Source organism: Hylobates moloch, unplaced genomic scaffold (assembly GCF_009828535.3).
Source record: "Hylobates moloch isolate HMO894 unplaced genomic scaffold, HMol_V3 SCAFFOLD_2, whole genome shotgun sequence".
Lineage (NCBI taxonomy): Eukaryota > Metazoa > Chordata > Mammalia > Primates > Hylobatidae > Hylobates > Hylobates moloch.
Genome location: NW_026652277.1, coordinates 38,435,009 through 38,458,562, shown reverse-complemented (window position 1 = coordinate 38,458,562; position 23,554 = coordinate 38,435,009). Strand labels below are relative to the sequence as shown.

The 23,554-nt window shown below is 35.0% G+C and overlaps 1 protein-coding gene across 4 annotated transcripts in view; it reads left to right on the top strand.

Annotated features, from left to right (window-relative positions):
• The window catches only part of SMARCAD1 (SWI/SNF-related, matrix-associated actin-dependent regulator of chromatin, subfamily a, containing DEAD/H box 1), an 85,880-nt gene that overhangs the window by 50,302 nt on the left and 12,024 nt on the right, over positions 1-23,554 (top strand). For all 4 annotated transcript variants that reach the window (XM_032138527.2, XM_032138610.2, XM_058432894.1 and 1 more), the window contains 10 exons: positions 8,345-8,544; positions 14,314-14,404; positions 17,531-17,630; positions 18,635-18,694; positions 18,792-18,867; positions 20,244-20,379; positions 20,931-21,068; positions 22,365-22,460; positions 22,560-22,677; positions 23,186-23,307. In XM_032138527.2, the coding sequence (XP_031994418.1) occupies positions 8,345-8,544; positions 14,314-14,404; positions 17,531-17,630; positions 18,635-18,694; positions 18,792-18,867; positions 20,244-20,379; positions 20,931-21,068; positions 22,365-22,460; positions 22,560-22,677; positions 23,186-23,307 (1,137 nt within the window). The remainder of the gene's footprint in view (positions 1-8,344; positions 8,545-14,313; positions 14,405-17,530; positions 17,631-18,634; positions 18,695-18,791; positions 18,868-20,243; positions 20,380-20,930; positions 21,069-22,364; positions 22,461-22,559; positions 22,678-23,185; positions 23,308-23,554) is intronic.

Below are 23,554 nucleotides of genomic sequence, written 5' to 3'. Positions count from 1 at the left end.
CCTCAGGTGATCCACCTGTTGTGGCCTCTCCAAGTGCCGGGGTTACAGGCGTGAGCCACTGTATCTGGCCCTTTGCTTTGTTTAACTGGTGATTTCTGCAAAATACCTGGCCTAAATTGGCCACTTAAAGCATGGTAATACGTATTTCTTCCTTCTGAATAAGGTGGCACCAGTGAATTTATTTGTAAGATTACTATATATTCAGGCTTTGTTTTAATTTGTATAAGTTTGATAAGTTTGTATTAAAAAAAACTACAAGTACATTTTGAGTACTTTGTAGGCTGCTGCCAGGTATTTATAATAGTGAATAAGCTTGGGACTCTGTCCTCAGGGCTGTCTTTTGGTAAGTGGGGATTTAATAACTTGAAAATTAAATCTGCTTTTAAACAGTTTCCTCCTTCCTATGGAAATTCAAAAATATCTGTACAGTAAGAGTGACACACTGTGGCAAGAGAGTGATACTTCAGATGCTGACTATTTTTAAAGAAAAAAGTCCTTTGTGTAGTCACTTGAGTTTTTAATGATTGGGGCCATATTGATGAGTTTTTTTTCATGTAATCATTCAGGAAGTAGCAATTAGCTTTTTTACTTTCTTCCTCCTGAAAAAAGATTTATCATTTTTTGAAAATGATTTGTTTTACCTAAAATTGAAACAGGATGTGCAGAAATGAAAAAGTAAAGTTTGCCCCAAATTCTACCAAAGATACCCACCATTTAAGATTTTTTTTTTTTTTTTTGAGACAGAGTCTTGCTGTCGCCCAGGCTGGAGTGCAGTGGCGCCATCTCGGCTCACTGCAGGCTCCACCCCCCCCGGGGTTCACACTATTCTCCTGCCTCAGCCTCCCGAGTAGCTGGGACTACAGGCGCCCGCCACCTTGCCCGGCTAATTTTTTGTATTTTTTAGTAGAGTCGGGGTTTCACTGTGTTAGCCAGAATGGTCTCGATCTCCTGACCTTGTGATCCGCCCGCCTCGGCCTCCCAAAGTGCTGGGATTACAGGCATGAGCCACCGCGCCCGGCCTCATTTAAGATGTTTTGAGCATCATCTATCTATGTATACATTTGTATACTTCATACCATGTAAGCAGGATCATCTTTTCTGTGCTTTTCAATAACTTCAGATTTACTAATCCCACATTTATAGGGTACTTTGTATTTCTTAAATCTTTTTTGAGGGAAAGTTAAGTAACTTACAGGATTAAGTGATTTTTGTGTTCAGAAAACAGTAACATGGTGACAGTTGAGTGTTCTTACATCTTTCCTTAAGTGAGAGCCCCTCTTTCCCCCTCCCCAAATTGTTTCTTTACTTTCTGTTAATGTTTATACTTTTATTATTTACACATATACTTAGATTAACAAATAATTCTATAGGCTTGTTCCCCCCCCCCCCCCAAAAAAAATCTATATCCACCCTTTTCCCCAGCCTGTTGCCCGTGCTGCAGATAACGTCTTTCATGACTTTTTGTCTAATTGTTCTGATCACGTCCATATCTTTATGTAATATAATTATAATGCACTTTTTGTCATTTGTAGGTCTTATCTATCAACTTAATGTTATAGACAATAGGATTTAGCTCTCGCTATCTACCTCACTTCACATGCCCATTTTCTGTTCCCCAGTTCTATTAATATATGTTAATATGGTAATTGTGAAGATATTTTTAGTGTCTGCTATGCAAATGCCTTTCATAGATGAACCATGTAGTATAGTATACTACATGATTTTTTAAATTTTTTTCTCATTTTTTTTCTAGTTGTTATTTGTCTCAGTTTTTCTCTTTGTTTATTTTCCTATATACTTGTCATTATGTCAACTCTAAAGTCTTTTCCAGTTGCCTAAATTTCCCATCAGATTTTTTTTTTTTTCTTTTTTCAGTCAGTCTCGCCATGTCACCCAGGCTGGAGTGCAGTGATGCGATCTCAGCTCACAGCAATCTCTGCCTCCCAGGTTCAAGCGATTCTCCTGCCTCACCCTCCTGAGTAGTTGGGATTACAGGCGTCTACCACCATGCCCGGTTAATTTTTGTATTTTTAGTAGAGACGGAGTTTCATCATGTTGGCCAGGCTGGTCTTGAACTCCTGACTTCAAGTGATCCGCTCACCTCCACCTCCCAGAGTGCTGGGATTACCTGGGCCTGTCAGATTTTAGACACTTCTGGTAATCTGTCAGTTTCATCTTTTTTAGAAAATCAGGAATCTTATCACCTGCTCTGATTTGGAAGTGGCCTTAGCATTTCATTTTCCTGTCATCCTGGAGAATCCTTTTGTCTCTCTCATTTTGAGTCTCTTGTTTCTGAATTCAGTGCATGCCACTTTTTTTATTCCATTGGTTTTGTAAGTGCATACTAGGTTATAGATGAATAACATAGTGAAGCTAGATGACCTGATTTTGAATTCATGTCTGTCATTTTCTAACAGCTTACATATCTGTAAGCAAATACCTGTAAGTGGGGTGTAGTTATAGTGCCTACCTATGGGAAAGTCTAAAAATTAAATGCCATCAGTTGCCTGGCTCTTTAAAAACATTAACTGCAGATATTCACAATAATTTGCATTGCAAATGTTGTGTATATTATTAATGAAATGCTAAGAAACTATTTGTTGTTTTCTGTTTGTCCACTAAGTTCTAGCTGTATTGAATCAAACTTTCTAAAGTCAAACCATTCTTCTTTTTTTGTTGTGGTTAAATATCCATGCCTACCCTATAGCTTTTTAAATCAGATTTATGGCTGGGCTTATGGGCACATTACCCACAATATATTAAGACTGTTTTAGCCTCCCTTGAGATAGTTTGACAAAGTTCATTCCAATGGGATGTGAGCAGTGGTATGTTACAACTTTTGGAAAGCGTTGTTTCTTCCTGCCGGTAGAAGGGTCAATATGATGGTGGATGTTGAGGTTATTGAAGCAACAGAGTTAGAAGAATCGTTAATTTTGGAACCATCATACCAAATCTGAATCAGTTCCTCAGATTTTTATTTACATGAGAGATTAATAACTTTCTTTTATTTAAACCCGTGATATTTGGGTTTACTGTCACAGCAGAATCTAATCACAGTAAATTCATTCAATTAAACTCTTTTTCCTTTAAAAAACTGTCTACTGCTGTTTTACATTTGTGGTTAGTGGGTTGTTATTAGATAGATCTAAATTCTAAATCAGCAACAGTCATTTTGATCATCTCTAAAGTTGGTTTACTTGTGTGGGAGGGGAGAGGTAGGGAGTGTTAGGGGGTCCTAAGGAGTTGTTCTGAAATTTCAACTTCAGAATAACCAAAAAGTGAAGTTCAGTTAAAAATCTCATAACCAACCCTTGACTGTTGAAGCATCCTGAAGTAAGAAAGACCTTGTACTCCCCTTCATTGCCTTCCCCATTTTGTTATTACAAGAAATTTAAGCACACAGTGTTATAATGAACCCCCATGTGTTTCTTCCATACTCTTGTCCACTTCCATCATATTGTTTTGAAGCACCTCTCAGACATCATTTTATCCTTATGATTTTAAATATGTATCTCCTGAAGAAACCATAACATTCTTATGTCTAATAAAAATCATCAATAATTTCTTAATATCAAAATATTCAGAGTTCAGATTTCCAGTTGTCTCATAAATGCCATAGTATTTGTTCATTTGTTTTATAGTTAGTTTGAATTAGGATCCAAGTAAGGTCCACTTACTGAGATTGCTTGTTAGGTCTTTTAATCTGTAGATTCCTCATCCCTCTCTCTCTCCCCTTCTCTTTTTCCAGTTTTTGGTAAAGAAACTGGGTCATTTGTTCTATAACTCTCCTGTCTAAACTTTTCTGATTATACCTCCCCAGTGTAGTTTAACATGTTCCACTGGACTAGTACTTTCTGTAAAATGATCATTAGAAGGTTAAATGCACCCACCAATATTATTACATAGTTAGTGATGTGTTCTTTCATCACAAGACAGTAATATCTGATTGTTACTTTTTGTAACACTAGCATCTGTTGATGCTACATGTCTGGATCCATAATTCATTAGCCATTGCGAAATTAATACTTTTTATTATTTTGAGACAGTCTCTCGCTCTGTCGCTCAGGCTGGAGTGCAGTGGCGTGATCTTGGCTCATTGCAACCTCTGCCTCCTGGGTTCAAGAAATTCTTGTGCCTCAGCCTCCCGAATAGTGGGATTACAGGCCCAGTTAATTTTTGTATTTTTAGTAGAGACAGGGTTCCACTGTGTTGGACTTGAACTCCTGGGGCCTCAAGTGATCCACCCGTCTCGGCCCCAAATGTGCTGGGATTACAGGCGTGAGCCACTATGCTGGCCTGCAAAAATAATATTTTAATACTGTTATTGCTGCTTCTTAAGGAACTATCTATAAAAGAACTTCCTTATATCTACCACTCTAAATGTTGCCGTTCATATACAAAATTCAGAATAAATGTTTATTCTTTCCTTTAGTTTTCCAGCTCTCAAAATAGTGGTCACCCCCACCTTTTAACCCTTTCTTGTGGCTTCCAAATGACCATATAATTTATGCTCTTAAAAAATAAGTAAAAGGAAGAAAATTTTTTTTATAAATAAAAAGACATCAAACTTAAATGTGTAAATTGGGACAGCTTAAGTGACTTTGTGATTTATGTCTGCTGTAATTTTTTTATATTAGGAAGTTTCAGCTATGAAGGAAATTTGACATTTCAAAAAGCTGTTCAATGGCAGAAAATATAATGACAGATTAGATCACAATATGCTAATTTTTTCAGTTACCTCTTGTATAACACAGCTTTTGAAAATATTTGAAGAATAGTACCATATTCTTTTTTAAGTGAAAAAAAAAATGAAGCCTGTAATTGCTTTATAAGGATTCAGTGTGCTTCAGCTTCACTTTGAATATATTCACTTAGTATAATCTAACATTGGTTTTCTTAATAATGGTTATGTGACTTACATGTTAGCAATCTTCACAGTACACATTTTACTTTTTATTTCTCAGAAAATATTGACTGTTATCACTAAACTCATACTATGCTTAAGCACTAACCTTCAACAATACACTAATGTCTTTAGATTTCTACCAAATTGTGAATATGTTATTAGATGAATACCTCTCCATGTGCTTCTAGCACATATCTCTTCAAAGCATAACTATTAGTGAATAAAATTATACATTTATAACCACTGTGAATAGCTACATATTTAATTACTCAGAACTGTCCATGAGAAATACTATAGAAATTATTTACCATGTGGTGTATTTTATATAAATTCATTATAATTGGTGAAAGATTAAGTTTGTTTGTTTGTTTGTTTTTGAGACGGGTCTCCCTCTATCACCCAGGCTGGAGTGCAGTGGTGTCTTGGCTCACTGCAACCTCTGACTCCCAGGCTCAAGCCATCGTCCCACCTCAGCCTCCTGAGTAGCTGGCACCACAGGCATGTGCCACCATACCGGCTAATTTTTTGTATTTTTGGTAGAGATGGAATTCTGCCATGTTGCCCAGGCAGGTCTTGAAATCCTGGGCTCAAACGATGCTCTTGCCTTGGCCTCCCAACATGCTGGGATTATAGGTGTGAGCCACCACAGCTGGCCAGTTTATTGTTTTTTTGGCAGTTAAAACTTACACTTTACTTTTTGAAATTATTTCTTCCTTGGCTTCTCTGATACCACATCCTACATTTGTTCTTGCTCTTTCTGTCTATTTTTAAATGCTTCTAAATGTTGATGTTCTTCAAGGTTTTGCTCTCAGTCTTCTATTCTCCAATTTCATGTGCTTTTCCTTAGGTAATCTCATCAGCATCTTTGACTTTGATAGTCACCTGTGTGGCATCTTTTTCTGCAGCTTACATCTCTTCCCTAAGATATAGATCTCTATTTAACTAACCACTGGCTCTCCAAAATTTGGTAGCTACCCCAAATTTAATATATCCAGAAACAGACTTCCCTTGCCATCTTGGTAAATTTTAGTCTCAATAGAGGGTACCACTAATCTGTTAGCATTGAAGCCAGAAGTCTGTTAGTCAGGCTTAACTCTTTGTTCATCTCCCCACACTTAATGGGTTCTACCTCCTAAAGATCATGAATCTATCAGTTTCTCTGTGTCCAACACAGGCCACTATTATCTCTCAACTCAAAGCCTTCTTAATAGTTTTTTGCTCTCAAGCCTTCTTCATGTTACTTTTGTAGAGTTCTTTCTAAACAGGAACTCTCTAAAACCCTTCAGTAGCTTTTTAATGCCCGTAAGTTCAGTTTAGAACGCATCAAAATTATTCATACCCTTACTGCCTTCCTGTTGAGACTTGTCTGTTGCTTCTGTAGGTTCTGACATGTGAATTTATCTTTCCATTAAAACAGGTCTTTTATTATTTCTGGCTTCTTAATCCATAAGGAATTACTAGGTCTTAGATTTTATTAGTCTTTTTGTGATGAGTGCCCATGAACTTTTGTTGTTTCCCTTGTTTATACCAGAGGTTATGCTTGAAATTGTTACTTGTGTTTCCCAATGTTCATAGACCACAAGGACAGGGGCTGTGTCTATCTCCCAGATAATTCAACAGTTAGAGTAATTTCTGTTAAACAACAAAAAAAAAAGAACTTAATAAATGGTACTTGGTTACAGAAAAAAAAGGTTACTTTGAACTTTTAAGGTCTTAAATTATTTTATTTAGGGAGGTACTAGTTACACAGTGAAAAAAGCGTGTACTTTTTCTCTTACCCAGCTTTGTGATGTTGGAAATTGAACCTTAGTTTTTTCATCTAGATTTGGTAGACTAATCTTGGTAGTTGTTATGAGGATTTGATGAGTTACTGAATAAAAGGTATCTAATAGTTCCTAGCACCTAATGTATGTTCATTCCTTATTTCTTGATTAATTTGTTGGGTTTCTCTCACATTTACATATATTACACTCACATACTATAATCAGCATGAGATTGGTTTATGGCCTATAATTTTTGGTGGCATTTAAAAATAAAAGTATTTTAGCTAAAAGTTCTAATAGAACCTCCTTAAGACACTGATTGTTATCTATACTGCTGCTTATGAATAGATCTTTCCCCTGAAAAGCACAAAGTAGAGGGAGTAGGAGATCATATTGTGATTATGAATTTTGTCCTGTGAAAAATACAGAGTAGTATGCAAATAAGCTTAGTATTTTACAGTGCCATTTTTGAAGTGCTAAGAATAGATTGGATATTTTGTATATTTCCAAGTTATTCTAGGATAAATATGGAAAATGTATATTGCTATAAGCTGTATTTTATTTAATTATCTTAGTACATCCCAAAAGCACTAATTACTATTGCTTGAGCTTTTTGCTGAACTTAGAAATACTGTGATCACAGTGATTACTTACAGTTGTTAATGTGATTCTTGTTATAACTTGGAAAAATATGCTAAATGGGATGACATGAATAAAAATCATGTGTGGTATTTTCCTAATAGATGGTTTTATTTTAGTTTCCTAGATTTAGTTCTGGCTTATGGGATTTTCATTTTTGCCCCAAGTATTTCAAATAGATTTTGGGCTTTCTCATCCTTTCCACTAAAAATATTTTTTGTCATGTTTTATAGAGTATATATTTTCAGCTATCTATCTGAAAAATTCTAGTTCTGATACAGCTTTTACATATGAAGTATTCAGTGCCTCCTTTTGAAAAATAAATACAACTGTATTTTGAAAGAAGTTCTGTGAGTTTTCACAGAGAACCATTTATAGTATTATGTTGAAATTGGTTTTTAAAAACCTTATCTGATTATTGAATTGGTCATAGTTAACTTTTGATTCATGTGATATCTCTCCATGTAATAGTCTCTGTTTAGAAGTAAAGTATCAAGTGACAAATAATTAGAGTTTTGAAAACTTGAGGGGCTACACTTTGATGATAGATGTGGAAAAATATCTTTTAAGAAGATTAACCTTAATACGTAATAGTCATAGGAAATGACAGATAGAGGGGAGAGATCAGATTTGCAGTGACTACATTTGATACTATTACCTTTGGTATTAGGGAAAAGTGAATTTAAGATTTTGAAATGTTTTTAAAAACTTGATAGGAGATAGTAACAATTACTTGTTGTTTCTCTTATAAGAGAATAACTGCCAGGGTCAAAGTAACAAGTTTGGGATTATGCATTTTTTGAGGTAAGATATATTTTACTTTAACATAATGAGTTTGATGTGTGACAGTAGAATATAAAAGTGAAACATGTAGCAACTCAAATATAAACATGAAGAATCAGATTCTCTTAGTTGACTATAAGCTCATTAAGTAAAAGTTTAAATTAGCAAACTTGTTTTTCTCATAAAGAAATCAGGATTGCCTTTGTCTTTCCTAGATCTGAACTATTCAATTATTTTTCTTTTTATGCCATAGTTCACAAAGATGTCCAAAACTAATGGCTTATCAGAAGATTTGATATGGCACTGTAAAACACTGATCCAAGAAAGAGATGTAGTTATAAGGCTTATGAACAAATGTGAAGACATTTCAAATAAATTGACCAAACAAGTTACCATGCTTACTGGAAATGGAGGTGGATGGAACATAGAACAACCTTCCATTCTAAACCAAAGGTAATCTTTGTTGAATATATTTATTCGTATTTTATCTCAATTGTACAAAATATCTGAACTTATTTCTGTATCATGCCTAGAAAGTGATATGGCAACTAGTGGTAGGAGAGAACCCCCAGGTTTTCTGTAATGGCATATAAGTGGACTATGTACTGTTTTTCATTGATTTCCCCCACCCCCAAGTAGGGAATTTTATTCTGTCATATCATTATAAATTAAACGGGGGGATGGTATACTATATGACCAGTGTCTGTTTTGCCTGATAACAGGTAATTGTTTATATAATCACAGAAACTGAAAAAGTGGTTTTAGTTACTCCTATACACAAATTTGATGTCCTAAAAAAATGTCAGCTGCTTAATTGCATCAGCATAAAAACTCCTTTCCTAGACCATTTTCTTTTTAATCATAAATAAAATGAAATGATATCCCATACTGTGATGAAATGTTTTAAATGATAAGGCCAGCTTTTAAAATCTCCTTTTGGGGTAGAAATACATCAGCAAGGGAAAGGACAGGTACTTTGATTAAACAGATCATATAAGTCTACATATTTCTCCAATTTGCTACTTTCAATAAAATACTTGCCAGAATTCATGCAAAAAAAAAAAAATACTGTCTAGTGGCCAGTACATATTAAAATGGTTTTTGTAATTGTGATCACCCACATTTTGCATGTTGTTGGCGGATTGGGGTGGGGGAAATTGTGTTGAACTTCCTTTAAAAGTTTGTATATTTTTAAGTAGTTTGGAGACTCAGAACTGTTCAGAATACTTCCCTTTTAAAAAAAAAATATAAAACTGTTCATAGTATGATATTTATAGTGGCAAAACCATGGAAACAAATGGAGTTCCTAAAATTAGGGAATAATTGAAATGAATTATGGTATATCCATACTTTGCAATGTTACACAACTTTCAAAATGAGTTACATCTGTTCAAAGTATTTCTGATAGGTTAAGATTAGCAGTAGGATCTCATTAAAATTAATTGCCTTAGTTGCTGATTTTATTTACTTCTGATATTTTTCTAAGTTAATGATCAAAGCATATTTGCTGATCATTGGTTAATAATTTAAAATCAAGGTATGGAAAAAAAAAACAAGATGATTACTGGCCTTTAATAGTAAGCTACAATCTTTTCTGTGCCCTTCTAGGGTGCTATGGGATGGTGTAGGGAAACGTGATGCAGTTCCCACAAAGAAGCTCTTTTCTCTGTTGCATAGAAAGAACTATATCAGCAAATTTCATCTCCTAAAAGTGTAGTTGGAGCTGCTGCTTCTTGTTCTCCAGCATTGGATATGGGGAGTTCTTCACTCTACAAGACTTACCCAGTTGAGTCTACTTTATCATAATTTGGATTTTTAAAAATCAAGTGCTTTATTGCATCACTAAAAATTTCTCTCTCAAAACCACATTCACAAAGTCCTGTTACTTGTAAATAGTTTGATCAGGTAATAAACTATCCTTTCCATTAGACTGAGGATTTTTTAAATGAAATACTTAATAGATGAGAAAAATAGTTGTTGTTGTTGTTTTTTTAAGTGCTTGTTGGATCTTACCCAAAGTACAACTTCTAAAACCTATATGGATAGTCTCTTTAGAGTTTATTTAAGTGCACTTTTAGGGGTTAGAATTTGTTGTCTTGATTTTTGTTCTTCAGCCAAGGTAAGAGTTGCATAAGCAATTTTTACTTGGTGTACTGGCCAGGCATTGTGGGTACTTAGTATGTAGACATTTAAAGTTGTCTCCTTGCTTTAGTAAAGGATTTATTAGCACAGAGGAAAATATTAGACTATCCTGATGAATAACCTGTCATGCTTGCATTTTTCTCTAAACAGAACAAGTTCTTCATGACGAAGTTTACTTTGCTACAAACTGTTGCAAATTTATGTGAATTGTAGGAGAAGAAAGTTTGCCTTTTAGAAATACAGACATTCCGGAATTCCTTGTGAAAAATGAAATCTTTATAGGGAAAAGCTAAAGTTTTCATATGTACTTCAAAACCATTACATTCATAATCTTTCTTTTAAAATGTCAAAATTTAAGTTGCTTAAAATATAATACAATGAGGAAAACAAATCCTTAGTATTTCTCCTGTTTTATTCTTACTATAGGTATAGCCATCTCTAAAGCTTTAGTTAATCTATAATTTATCAGCCTTAAACTAAAAAGATTTCTCACATGTTCAGAATACAATATATTTAATCAAGCGTGTCTTGCCTTTTGAGCTAAATCTGCCAAGGTTCTTCTGATCTTGTTCATCTGAACTTGACAGCATGGTTCCTACCCTGTTCTTACACAGGAGCTCTGAGACCATTTGACAGTGATGTGAATGCAAATTAACACTGCAGATGTGGTTTCACTAACTCAAAAGTAGTAGGATGTGAATGTTTTAGCTTGAACATTTCTGTCACTACAAACTAATGTTGTGGTAGTATTTGCAGCAGCCATGTCATACTTAACGGGGCATAAACTTTTGGTCGGATAGCATCCCTAACCTGTTTTCTATGAACTGCTTTAAACAAGTCTCTGTAGCCCTGTATTTCTGTATTCTAAACTCAAATTTATCACATCATACGTACCCCTGTCGTTTCTATTTTACGCCTTTCTCACCTTTGAAAATAATTTTGAAACTAGTTTCTCTGGCAGATTTAAACCCAATTGAATTTTCAGACTGTGGAGAAATCATAGTAATTCTGGAGGGAATTTTTTTTCCCCCTAACAAAACAATAACTTCAAAATAGCCTGTTGCCTCATTTTCTTTCATTATCTCAGAAAATCTTTAAATCACTTTTTTCCTTAGTGAGAGATAAAAAATCTTCAGTTCAGAGATATTTTAATACTCTGTTGAGAAGAAAGCACTTAACTTATTCAGAAGACCTGAGCAAATCCCCATGTTCTTAACAGTAAATTGGTGGTTCAGATTTATATTTAGTCATGAAAATTCTTAGAAAACTGTGAAGCGTCAAAATAAATGGGAAATATGATTATATGGCATGTAAATATTAGAACCAACTAGAAAAGAATATAGGTATCCTATTTTTAAATGTTGTTATAATAAATGGGTTCAGAGTCTATCAAAATTGCATTTTCTTTGGTCCTTTTACATGCTGAGAAAGGATCTGTAATTGGCAGCAATTCCATGATAGTAAGCAACAAAGCTACTTGTAATTTAGACAAATCTAACAGAACAGCAAACATATATACACACTAATACTTTATATTTTTATAACAAATATTTCAATATAATAAAACCATTTCATGTCCTGATCAAAACACCTTACCATAATTTCTTTGTCATTTTGAATAAAGCAATTTTATTTAAATTTTAAAAATCTGTGTAGTAGTTTTTTAAATTTCCTCATCACTTTTTAAAATTTGATGTTATAATGAGTATTTTGACAGTTAAATAGACTCTTTTCCCAATGTGTGTTGGTGATGAAGAATTTCAGTAATTTTTGTTTATTAAGAGTATTTCGTGGCTATTTGTGATAGGTTGTATGTTGGGATGGCATGTGGGTCCTTGGCTGCATTTATAAGTGATGTATGCCTACCTTATCAAGTTTCATTAGTCGTAAATTGTGAGCCTTATGTGAATAGGATGACTAAAGAATTGGGAAGGATGCATAAAAATAATGGAAAACTCAGTGTTGTGTTGACCGTAGGATGGGTGCGTCAGGATGAAAGAGAATTTTTTCATTTCTACTATTTACTGGTTAAGTGCTGAGCTCTGGATCACACCTGGATTGGATACTGGCACTACCATTGCAGATACAGATTTGGTTAGCTACATGACCTTGGGCAAGTTACTTAACTTCTGTGAGCCCCAGTGAACTTCTCATCTGTAAAATGCAGATAATTAATATTTCCTATTTTTAATATGGATTAAATGAAATAATAATGTATATTTAAGCCCATAGCATAGTCTGAAATATGGTAAATATTCCAGGTTTAGCATTTACTCTCACCATTATAGTAGAAATAATTGTTTTGGATCTGGAAATTAAAATGTCTATGATAACATGTTCTATTTATTACTACTTTTATAGTAGTAGCATAGAAATTATATTGATTGGGAAAGCAAAGACCTTTTTTAAAATTCAGCAAAAGAATTATAAAGACCTTAGAAATACTGCTTTTTCTCCTAGCTATACTTTTAGTTGTATTAAATGGGAAATGTTTTATAAGTCGCATACCCCACAGTTAAAACGTACATTCTGATTTAAGAGGACATCATTCAACTACCTGTTCTTCACTCAGTTCTAATTATGTCTTGATTTCAGAGTTTGATCCTTCAACAATTTATTATACTATAGCTGTGTCCAGACCCTTCCCTGTGTACAAACAGGATATATGCAAGAGGAAATTAAGGGGGCAGGATAAAAGCTGGAGAATGGGAGGCATGGCCTTGTCCTATGTTTTCACATTAATGTAAGGTGTTTTAGTGAATATGAGAATAGGCTTTGGAGTGAGATCAACATCCTGAATTAAAATCTTAGTCTTAACACTTTGTAGCTATGCAACCTCAGGCAAATTAAGTTTTTTTTTAATCTGTTAAAGTGATGATAGTAACTACTTTATGGGATTTTTAAAGGGTTAAATGAGGTGATGTTTGAAAAATGATATCTGTGCCTATGTATAATAGATGTTCAATAAGTGATAGCTGTTAATAGTTTTTAACCATTTGAACTATTGTTTTCCTTCTTTTTTGTTGTTGTTGTTGTTGTAATTGAGACAGAGTCTGGCTCTTGTCACCCAGGCTGAAGTGCAATGGCATGATCTCAGCTCACTATAACTTCTGCCTCCCAGGCTCAGGTGATCCTTCCACCTCAGTCTCCTGAATAGCTGGGACTACAAGCATACGTCACCATGCCCGGCTAATGTTTTTTGTATTTTTGGTACAGACAGCGTTTTGTCATGTTGCCCAGGCTGGTCGCAAACTCCTGAGCTCAAGCAGTCTGCCTACCACAGCCTCGCAAAGTGCTGGGATTATGGGCATAAGCCACTGTTTTCATTCCTTATAACTGCCATATTACCTTCCAAACAATTCATTCTCAGGGATTAGTCTGTTTATGTGTTTCCAAATTAAATAAGGTTTTTGACACTTGCATGCTACTTTCTACTCACTGATGTTCACTGTCTTTTAGCATTTGCTAAAACATCAGTGAACATCAGTGAGTAGAAAGTAGCATGCAAGTGTCAAAACAAATAATTTTGCTAAACATGTGCTGTGTACATTTGCATGTAGTACACACATAATACACACATACATGCGTGCTTCATAATTACACATACCACTGATATTAGGAGTGATTGACACACATTCAGAAGGTGTTTATTAAACCTACCTGGCCAAAGTAGCAAATTATGTGTGCTTTTTTTTGTCCTAATACTTTTAAGTTCTTTAATGTGCTAAAAATCAAATCAACACAATTCAATTTTCTAGTATAAATACTAGCTTAGTAATGTATTATCATAGTTAATATTCTAATCATTTGTGGGATTAATTTGGAGGTTCTATATTATGACCAAATATGGAAATGCTTGATTCTTATTGCTGGAAGAAATAAGAGAATAAAGTTTGAGAAGATCCGAAGAATCATTTATGTCTTGGGCTCATTTTTTTAAGTAGGTGTACATAGCATCTAACAATTAGTTAAAAGGTAAGATTAGACCTAGGCATTTTAGTTTTTATGTGCATTGTAATAACTAATAGAAAATTAATAGAAATATAAATATGTAATATTTGCTAACTCTCTCTTTACCAGTTTGTCACTCAAGCCCTATCAGAAGGTTGGTTTGAATTGGCTGGCATTGGTACATAAACATGGACTTAATGGCATTTTGGCAGATGAAATGGTAAGTGTACTTTGTTTCTAAGATTTGTTGTACAAAGTGTCATTAAAAGGTATTCTTGCTGTCATTTAAAACATGAAATTTTTTTTGCTACTGTAGTTAACTACTGCCCCCTCAGTATCTTATATTTTATCTCATCTTTGTTTTTGATAGAGTTAGTTCTATCCTCCTCACTCCTCCCCAAGATGAAGATAGATGTAGTCTTTCTGATTATCAAATTAGTAAATACATGTTACAAACATAAAAATACAAATTAAAAAATTAAAATCAAAGTCACCTATAATTCCACCACTTAAACAAGAACTAGTTTGGTGTCTTCTTTTCTAGATACTACCTTCAGATGTTGTGTATGTACATGTGTACGTACATACATATATGTAATATATGTGCTTTTTCTACAGCTGCCTTTAAAATTATAACTTAGATCCCTGTCCTTGTCAGTGAATAAATCCACATATATATCAGCAACATCATTTCAGCTATTTTATTTTTATTAGAGGTCTCTCCGGGTCTCTGTTCTTTCTCAAATCACATTTCCTTAAAGCTAAGCTCACGAAGTTTATTATAGCCAGTAGTCCAGGTGTTGTCATGTGGAAACTTGACCTTTAATCTAACATCTCTATTCCTCCAGCTATACTTTTTTGAAGTATATATTTAAAAGGAGTCATGTTCAGCAAAGAAAATGTTACACTGTGTGTTGGATTCCTAAAATAAAAGTTAACACAGATAATGATATTTGTTCCCTAATTAGCCTCTAGGAAAGTAATCTTTAGCATTGTAAGATATTTTCCCATATATATTTCATACTGTCATTAAAACAAAGACACTGCTTATCTAATAGAAAAGTGAATAATATACACAGGATTTCAAAATACTTACAGAAATTACAGAATATATATCATTTCATTTGTGTGACTGCACTTGGAAATCAGACCTGGGTTTGGGGTCCCCAGCTTTGCCTTTCAGGAGCTATCTGATCCTTGCCAGTTGACCTAATCTCTCAAAACCAATAATAAAATGTAGATAGTCTTTATATCATAAGATTGCATTTGCTATTAAATGAGGTATATATTATGTGAAACTATTTTTGTGACCTGTAAAGCGCAACACAATATTTATAAGTTGATGGCTTAGTCAGTTAGCATTGTCATAACAAAATGCCACAGACTAAGTGGCTTAAACAACAGAAATTTGTTCTTCACAGTTCTGGAGATGGACAGTCCAAGATCAGTGTATCGGTAGCTTGGGTTTCTCCTGAGTCCTCTTTGACTTGAAGACAGCCACTTTCTTACTCTATCCTTATGTGGCCTTTTCTGTGTATGTACACATGCCTGATATTTCTTCTTACAAGGACAGTCATGTTGGGTTCAGGCCCCACGCTTATGAACTCATTTAGCCTTAATTTCCTCCTGAAAAGCCCTGCCTCTAAATACAATGGCATTGGGGGTTATGACTTCAACGTATGTGTTGTCAGTGGGAAGGAGGTGGACACAATTCAGTCCACAACAGTTGGTAGCATTCAGTTCCCCTGAGGAGCTGTATCTCCTAAGTAACTTTTTAAAACCAGTATTTTAATGATGTCTCATTTAGTTGCAGTAAAATGTACAAATATACAGCTTAGTGACTTTTTACATATATGTATACCCATGTGACTACTACCCAGAGCAGCTTTTCCATCATCCCAGAAAGTTTTTCTTTTTTTTTTTTTTTTTTTTTTTTTGTGAGACGGAGTCTCGCTCTTTCACCCAGGCTGGAGTGCAGTGGCGCGATCTCGGCTCACTGCAGGCTCCGCCCCCCGGGGTTCACGCCATTCTCCTGCCTCAGCCTCCCGAGTAGCTGGGACTACAGCCGCCTGCCACCTCGCCCGGCTAATTTTTTGTATTTTTAGTAGAGACGGGGTTTCACCGTGTTAGCCAGGGTGGTCTCGATCTCTTGACCTTGTGATCCGCCCACCTCGGCCTCCCAAAGTGCTGGGATTACAGGCGTGAGCCACCGCGCCCGGCCGAAAGTTTTTCATGCTTTTTTTCCAGTTGCTGCTACCATTATTCTTATACCTATTGCCGTGGATTTTTTCTGGTTATGCGGTATATGCAGTATACTCTATACTATTTGTTTTTGGTTCATTTGGTGCAACATAATGTTACTGAGATCCATCTGTGTTCTTACATGTATCAGTAGTTTTTTTGGTTTTGTTTTTGTTTTTTTGTTTTTTTAAATTGCCATGTGGTATGGTAGTCCATGGCATAAATACAGTGCAATTTGTTGATCATCTTCTATTGGATATGAATATTTAGGTTATTTCTTTTCTTTTCTTTTTTCTTTCTTTCCTTTTTCTTTTTAAGCAGGTGCTTGCTGTCACCCAGGCTGGAGTGCAGTGGCGCACTCTCAGCTCACTGCAGCCTCAACCTCTTGAGCTTAGGCAATCCACGCACCTCAGCCCTCCCGAGTATCTGGGATCACAGACATGCGCCACCACACCCGGCTAATTTTGTAATTTTTTGTAGAGATGGAGTTTTCCCATGTTGCCCAGGCTTGTCTAAACTTCTGGGCTCAAGTGATCCATCCGCCTCAGCATCCCCAAGTTCTGGGATTACAGGCATGCACCACGGCACCTAACCTATTTAGGTTATTTCCAGTGTTTGGCTATTAAGATAAAACTATGAACATTCTTACCCAAGTCCTTTTGCCGACATAAGCGCTCGTATCTCATGATTATATTCTTAAGGGTAGAATTGCTGGGATAGATTAGGCATATGTTTCCTCCATTTAGTCATGGGACATTGCCCTCAAATCATTCAGTGGATATTAAACATTCACTGTGTATAAGCAATAACCAAAATTATATCCTTTCCATGCAATGCAAAAAGTCTTCCATATTAATGTGTATTGTATATAGACTAGCAATGAAGATCTATCCACTGCTCAGTAAAGTAAGTTATAGCATCATTTGGAGATTATAATCAATTCTGTCATTTGAGAACTAAGAACATAGTAGAAATTCCTTTAGAGTTGCATTATGGGAAATCAAAAGTGAATACAGCACAGAATTATTGCTTTTTCTTTTGTATTTTTATGTATTTATTTTTTGTTTGTTTTAAAATGTTATATATTGTCTTTTAAACTTTTTAGGGCCTAGGAAAAACTATTCAAGCCATTGCATTTCTGGCATACCTCTATCAGGAGGGTAATAATGGTCCTCATTTGATCGTTGTTCCAGCTTCAACTATAGGTTTGTAATACTGGAGACAACTGTATTTAACTTTATCCTGTTTTATATAGGTAGAAGAGAGTGTGTGTAAGGGTGTGTGTCGGAGGGGTGTTGTAGTTTCTTAGTTTGTAGAGATGAATATTTTATGGTCTCCTTATACTTTTCTCCTTTGTTTATATATGTGTGTTTGATTATATTGGCAGTCTTTTAAAAAGAACTCAAATGTAAGTCAGTTTTAAAATTATAGACCAAGGACGATTTATATTGGTTTCATAATACTTTTAAAAGTGACTAAGAGAAAATGAGTACTTTTAAATGTAAAATTAAACAGATATGTAATTAATTCCTACACATGTAACTGTTCCATTCTTTCTCAGTTTGTTGGATGCAGAAGTTAGAATAAGAGAATATTTGTATATGTGAATATAACAAAGAAAACCCCCTTCTCTTTAATTTGGAGGTTAATAATCAACTGTAAATATAATATTTGGTTGTCTGCCCTTCATTTTGATGCCTCACAAAACCTCAAGATTATTTTACATAGGTTTCCTAAGGAGTAATATTGTAAAGGGTCTGTGATAAAAACAATCACCATGGTATTTATATTTTAATTTTTAATTTTTTTTTTTTTTTAAGACAGTCTTGCTGTGTCACCCAGGTTGGAGTGTGGTGGCTCAATCTTGGCTCACCGCAACCTCTGCATCCCAGGTTCTCGTGCCTCAGCCTCCCAAGTAGCTGGGATTACAGGCGCCCGCCACCATGCCTGGCTAATTTTTGTATTTTTAGTGGAGATGGGGTTTCACTATGTTGGCCAGGCTGGTATCAAACTCCTGACCTCAGGTGATCCACCTGCCTCAGCTTCCCAAAGTGTTGGGATTACAGGCATGAGCCACCTTGCTGGGCCAGTATTTACATTTTATAAAAGACGAATTTCTAAGTAGCACTTGTCAAAGTTTAGTGTTCATTTAACCGTGTGAACGTACCCTATTGTAGCAGATGCAAATAATGTCTCTTCTGTTCCATAGATAACTGGTTAAGGGAAGTTAATTTATGGTGCCCTACTTTGAAGGTGCTCTGTTACTATGGTAAGAATATGTCATTCTGCTTTTAACTTTGGAAATTAAAAATAAAGTACAGCACAATAAATACAATCAAAATGTGTTTGTTGTTTTTAAATTCTAGGTTCTCAAGAAGAACGTAAACAAATTAGATTTAACATTCATAGTAGATATGAAGATTACAATGTAATTGTGACCACGTAAGTATTGAGAAATTTGGGGAGGATGGATATTTATGCGGCCCCCAAATTTAAAAAAGAAATTGTAGTAGTACTATGTAGGAAAGTTTATGCTGTTAACTGTGATACGAAAGTAATGGAATGACTAATGTTGAGGATTCAGGCATTTTTTAGTTTGGTGTGTAACACCCATATAGGAGGTTTTTGTTAGTGCATCACCTCATTAATGGTGACTATAAAAAGGTTTTGCCTACTTACTGAAACAAGTCGTCTCGTAATAGTAATTTCTCAGTTAAGCTTAAAGTAAAATTTGAGATATCCCACCAAAATTATTTATATTTTTAACTTACAAATAAGTATCAATAATAAATACAATGAAATTTCATTTTCTCAATGAAAAATTTGAGCTAGGGCAGAAATAAAAATGAAAAATAATACTAATAATACTACTTGGTAGTAATTGATGTAAATATCTTGCACAGAACTTAATGCTCTTGTGTTACGTTTATTATTGATTTATTTAAAGTTCTATTTTAACTGTAATTATTATTTCTCACTACTGGCTTCTTGTGTAGGAGTCTGTCCTTTAAAAATTCGTGCAGAATTTTGTTTTTTCTTAATAAAACAGGCTCCATATGCAGTCTCAAGCTGCTAGCTATTAACTATTATTTCTTGGATCTACTCTGCTAGTTTAATAAAATATTATGTTTTAAAGAGAAACATGTTTTAGCTTCATGTTCTTTTTTGTGCTTATTAAAATATAACGCTTCATGGAGCAGATTACTTATAAATTATACCCAAACTGACCTCCTCCTGGGTATGTAGAAGTTGTCCGATTGTAACATTAACATTTTCTTTTTTTTTTTTTTTTTTGAGAGGGAGTCTCACTCTGTCCCCCAGGCTGGAGTGCAGTGGCACGATTGTCAGCCCACTGCAACCTCTGCCTCCCGGGTTCACACCATTCTCCTGCCTCAGCCTCCCGAATAGCTGGGACTACAGGTGCCCACCAGCACGCCCAGCTAATTTTTTATATTTTTAGTAGAGACGGGGTTTCACCGTGTTAGCCAGGATGGTCTCGATCTCCTGACCTCGTGATCCGCCCGCCTCGGCCTCCAAAAGTGCTGGGATTACAGGTGTGAGCCACCACGCCTAGCCTTTTAATATTTTCTTTCAATTATGTATTGCAGCTTTCATAACTTGGTTACAATGTACATCAATAATTATTAAATACAAATACGTCAGTGTTTATTTGAGTATCACTCGTGTCTAGTGCTGTGCTTTAAGTATTGGCTATTAGAAATGTGTAAATAAAATATGATTTTATAAGACATTAAATTTCACTGGACTCCAAGCTCTTAAAGGTATAACCTTAGAGATGTTTTTTCTTTTGGTGACAGATACAACTGTGCGATCAGCAGTTCTGATGACCGTAGTCTGTTTCGACGGCTGAAACTTAATTACGCAATTTTTGATGAGGGCCATATGCTGAAGAATATGGGCTCCATTCGCTACCAGCATCTTATGACAATTAATGTAAGAGAATGCTTGTAAAGTTTTCCAAATTACCGTAAAATTTAGATTACATAATTTAATATATGTAGTATTCTTTATTAGCAGAATCTGTATTATGTAATTTAATTCATGCAGTATTCTGTGTTAGCAAGTTTTTTCTGTAAAAGGGAAGATAGTAAATATTTCACACTTCATGGACTAGATGGCCTCTGTCATATATTCTTTGATTTTGTTTTTTAAGAACCCTTCAAAAAAATTATTAGGTCATAAGCCATAATTTACCTGTTAAATATGTTAAACTGTTTATAAATAATCTTTCATCGCCTCATAAAGGTGATATGAGGACACAAGTTACCTACTTATAAAATAAGACCAATGGTTTTCGTATTCATTGCTATTGATAATAGCAGACATCCATTATTTAAATTACGATATCATTTATCACAGATTGTTAAATTATTAGTAATGGTTTTAATTTCTCTCTCCTCCCTTCACCTTTCACTGGGGAGGATAGACATGAAAGGAGTGGCTCTTTAAGAAAAAGCTAATATAAATTTTACCTTCATTCACAGGCAAATAACCGTTTGCTGCTCACAGGCACACCTGTACAGAATAATCTGTTAGAACTCATGTCGCTGTTGAATTTTGTTATGCCACACATGTTTAGTAGTAGCACCAGTGAAATACGAAGAATGTTTTCCTCTAAGACAGTAAGCATAAATGCATATTTTCTCCCAAATATGTTATTTGTGTTTTATCTGGGCCAGTCTTCTGTTAGGTCTCTTTTGTTGTTTTCATAGTGCATATGCTCTATGAAGTAACTTTAAGTAGGTGATAACTCTATATTTGGATTGGTTTGGAAACCAGCCAAAATATAATGGGAAAAAAATAGCGATTTCCCTAATCGATGGCCAGAAGTCTAATTTTCTGAAAGATGACAATTTTAAATTGATGAAGAGCTCAGATATATAGTATATGCGGAAAGTTTGATCATTACATCATCTGTATCAGAATTGGCTAGGTAAATTAGTAACATTTCTTTATGGGTAAACTATAAAACTAGACAAAGCTAGAATATCCAGAAAATGCCTATGCTGAGAAATATATTTTGAAATAAAAGTTCATAAAACCAAAGTCACAACTAAAAGCGACAGTAAGGAAATCCTCTTCACAATAAAAGTTTCGTTACTTCTTTATCGTTTAGGAAAAGTAAGGTATAGTCTTCAGGAACTCCCAGATTTTTCAATACCGCAGTGTTTACACTGATTCTTGGCTCTCTTCCACATCACTAATCTTTTGCAAGAATTTTCTGTGATATTTGTGCACTGCAAATTAACTGCCTTTTAAACATTTACTAATTTGAATTTCCTCCCACTTAATGTACAGTGTTTTAAACGGCCTAGCAGATTTTATGAACCACTTTGTATCTTTAGTTCGTAATATATGGGGGACTCCTTCACATCCTAGAATAAAATTCTACTTCTTAATTCTCCAGAATCACCAGTTTTGACTAAGTACTATTCCCCATTTTTAGACCAAGTGATTTGCATCAGCCTGCACTAGCTTCCTTTTGGGGCCATTTTCCACAAAGAAATAAAGGATTTTCTACCTCCCACGCTCCTCCTTACCCACACTTAGACACATTATTAAATGAGAGTTATCTGGGTAATCGATTCATGACTCATCAGTTGATGACTTCTGAACACCCATCTAGTACAGTTCAAATTGATTACTTCAGTAGAGAACATGATTACATATCATGAAACTTCAAAATACATATGGAGCTTCAAGAAGTACATGGCAGCCCAGAATTCAGATGTGAAGTGCCATCTAGAATGAATCAAGTTTCTACAGAAAATAACTCAGACTCTAGTGAGGGAGATTTTTATGTTGTGTAATAATACTGTTATTGCATAAATAACAATAATATTGTTATTTATGTTGTGTAATAATATTATTAATTTAAATGAATAATTCCTAAAAGGATATGTTTTTATTTTGCTCAGAAATCAGCAGATGAGCAAAGTATATATGAAAAGGAGAGAATAGCACATGCAAAACAAATTATAAAGCCATTTATTCTCAGAAGAGTAAAAGAAGAGGTAATGCTTATCTACATGTTTTTTATTTTTTATTGTTTTTAAAACTTATGTTTTTCTCTTTACTGGAATGATTATCTTAAACTGTTTTTTCTGTCTCAGGTTCTCAAGCAGTTACCCCCCAAGAAAGATCGAATTGAGTTGTGTGCAATGTCAGAGAAGCAGGAGCAACTCTATTTGGGTCTTTTCAACAGATTGAAAAAATCTATCAATAACTTGGGTATAATCTGATTTTCACTCTTTTATGTGAAAAAGAATCTTGTACTGGGGCTGTATTTTGTTTAGTCATATAATGGGATTTGTGCATGTTTTTTTTTTTTTTTTTTTTTTTTTTTTTTTTTTTTGAGACGGAGTCTCGCTCTGTCTCCCAGGCTGGAGTGCAGTGGCGCGATCTCGGCTCACTGCAAACTCCACCTCCCGGGTTCACGCCATTCTCCTGCCTCAGCCTCTCCGAGTAGCTGGGACTACAGGCGCCCGCCACCACGCCCGGCTAATTTTTTTGTATTTTTAGTAGAGACGGGGTTTCACAGTGGTCTCGATCTCCTGACCTCGTGATCCGCCCGCCTCGGCCTCCCAAAGTGCTGGGATTACAAGCGTGAGCCACCGCGCCCGGCCTGCATTTTTAAAAATTATCTGGAATTTGAGGAAATAATTTAAAAACTTAGTTGATATGTTTCAACAGTTATCCACTTGGTTTTATTTTTTGCTGTGTTCTCTTTGGGTCCCAGAGAAAAACACAGAAATGTGCAATGTCATGATGCAGTTGAGGAAAATGGCCAATCATCCTTTATTACATCGCCAATATTACACAGCTGAAAAACTCAAGGAAATGTCTCAGCTTATGCTAAAGGTAAGGATTTCATATTATGTTAACACTAAGCTTTAATAAGAGGTTAAGTTGTTAGGCTATAAGATTGGTGAACTCAATGGGCATACTAAACCTTTAACTACATATTTAAGAAAAACCTTTTTTTTTTTTCAGACCAAGTCTGGCTCTGTTGCCAAGGCAGGCAGTCTTGGCTCACTGCAACTTCTGCCTCCTGGGCTTAAGCCATCCTCCTGCCTTGGCCTGCTGAATAGCTGGGACTACAGGTACG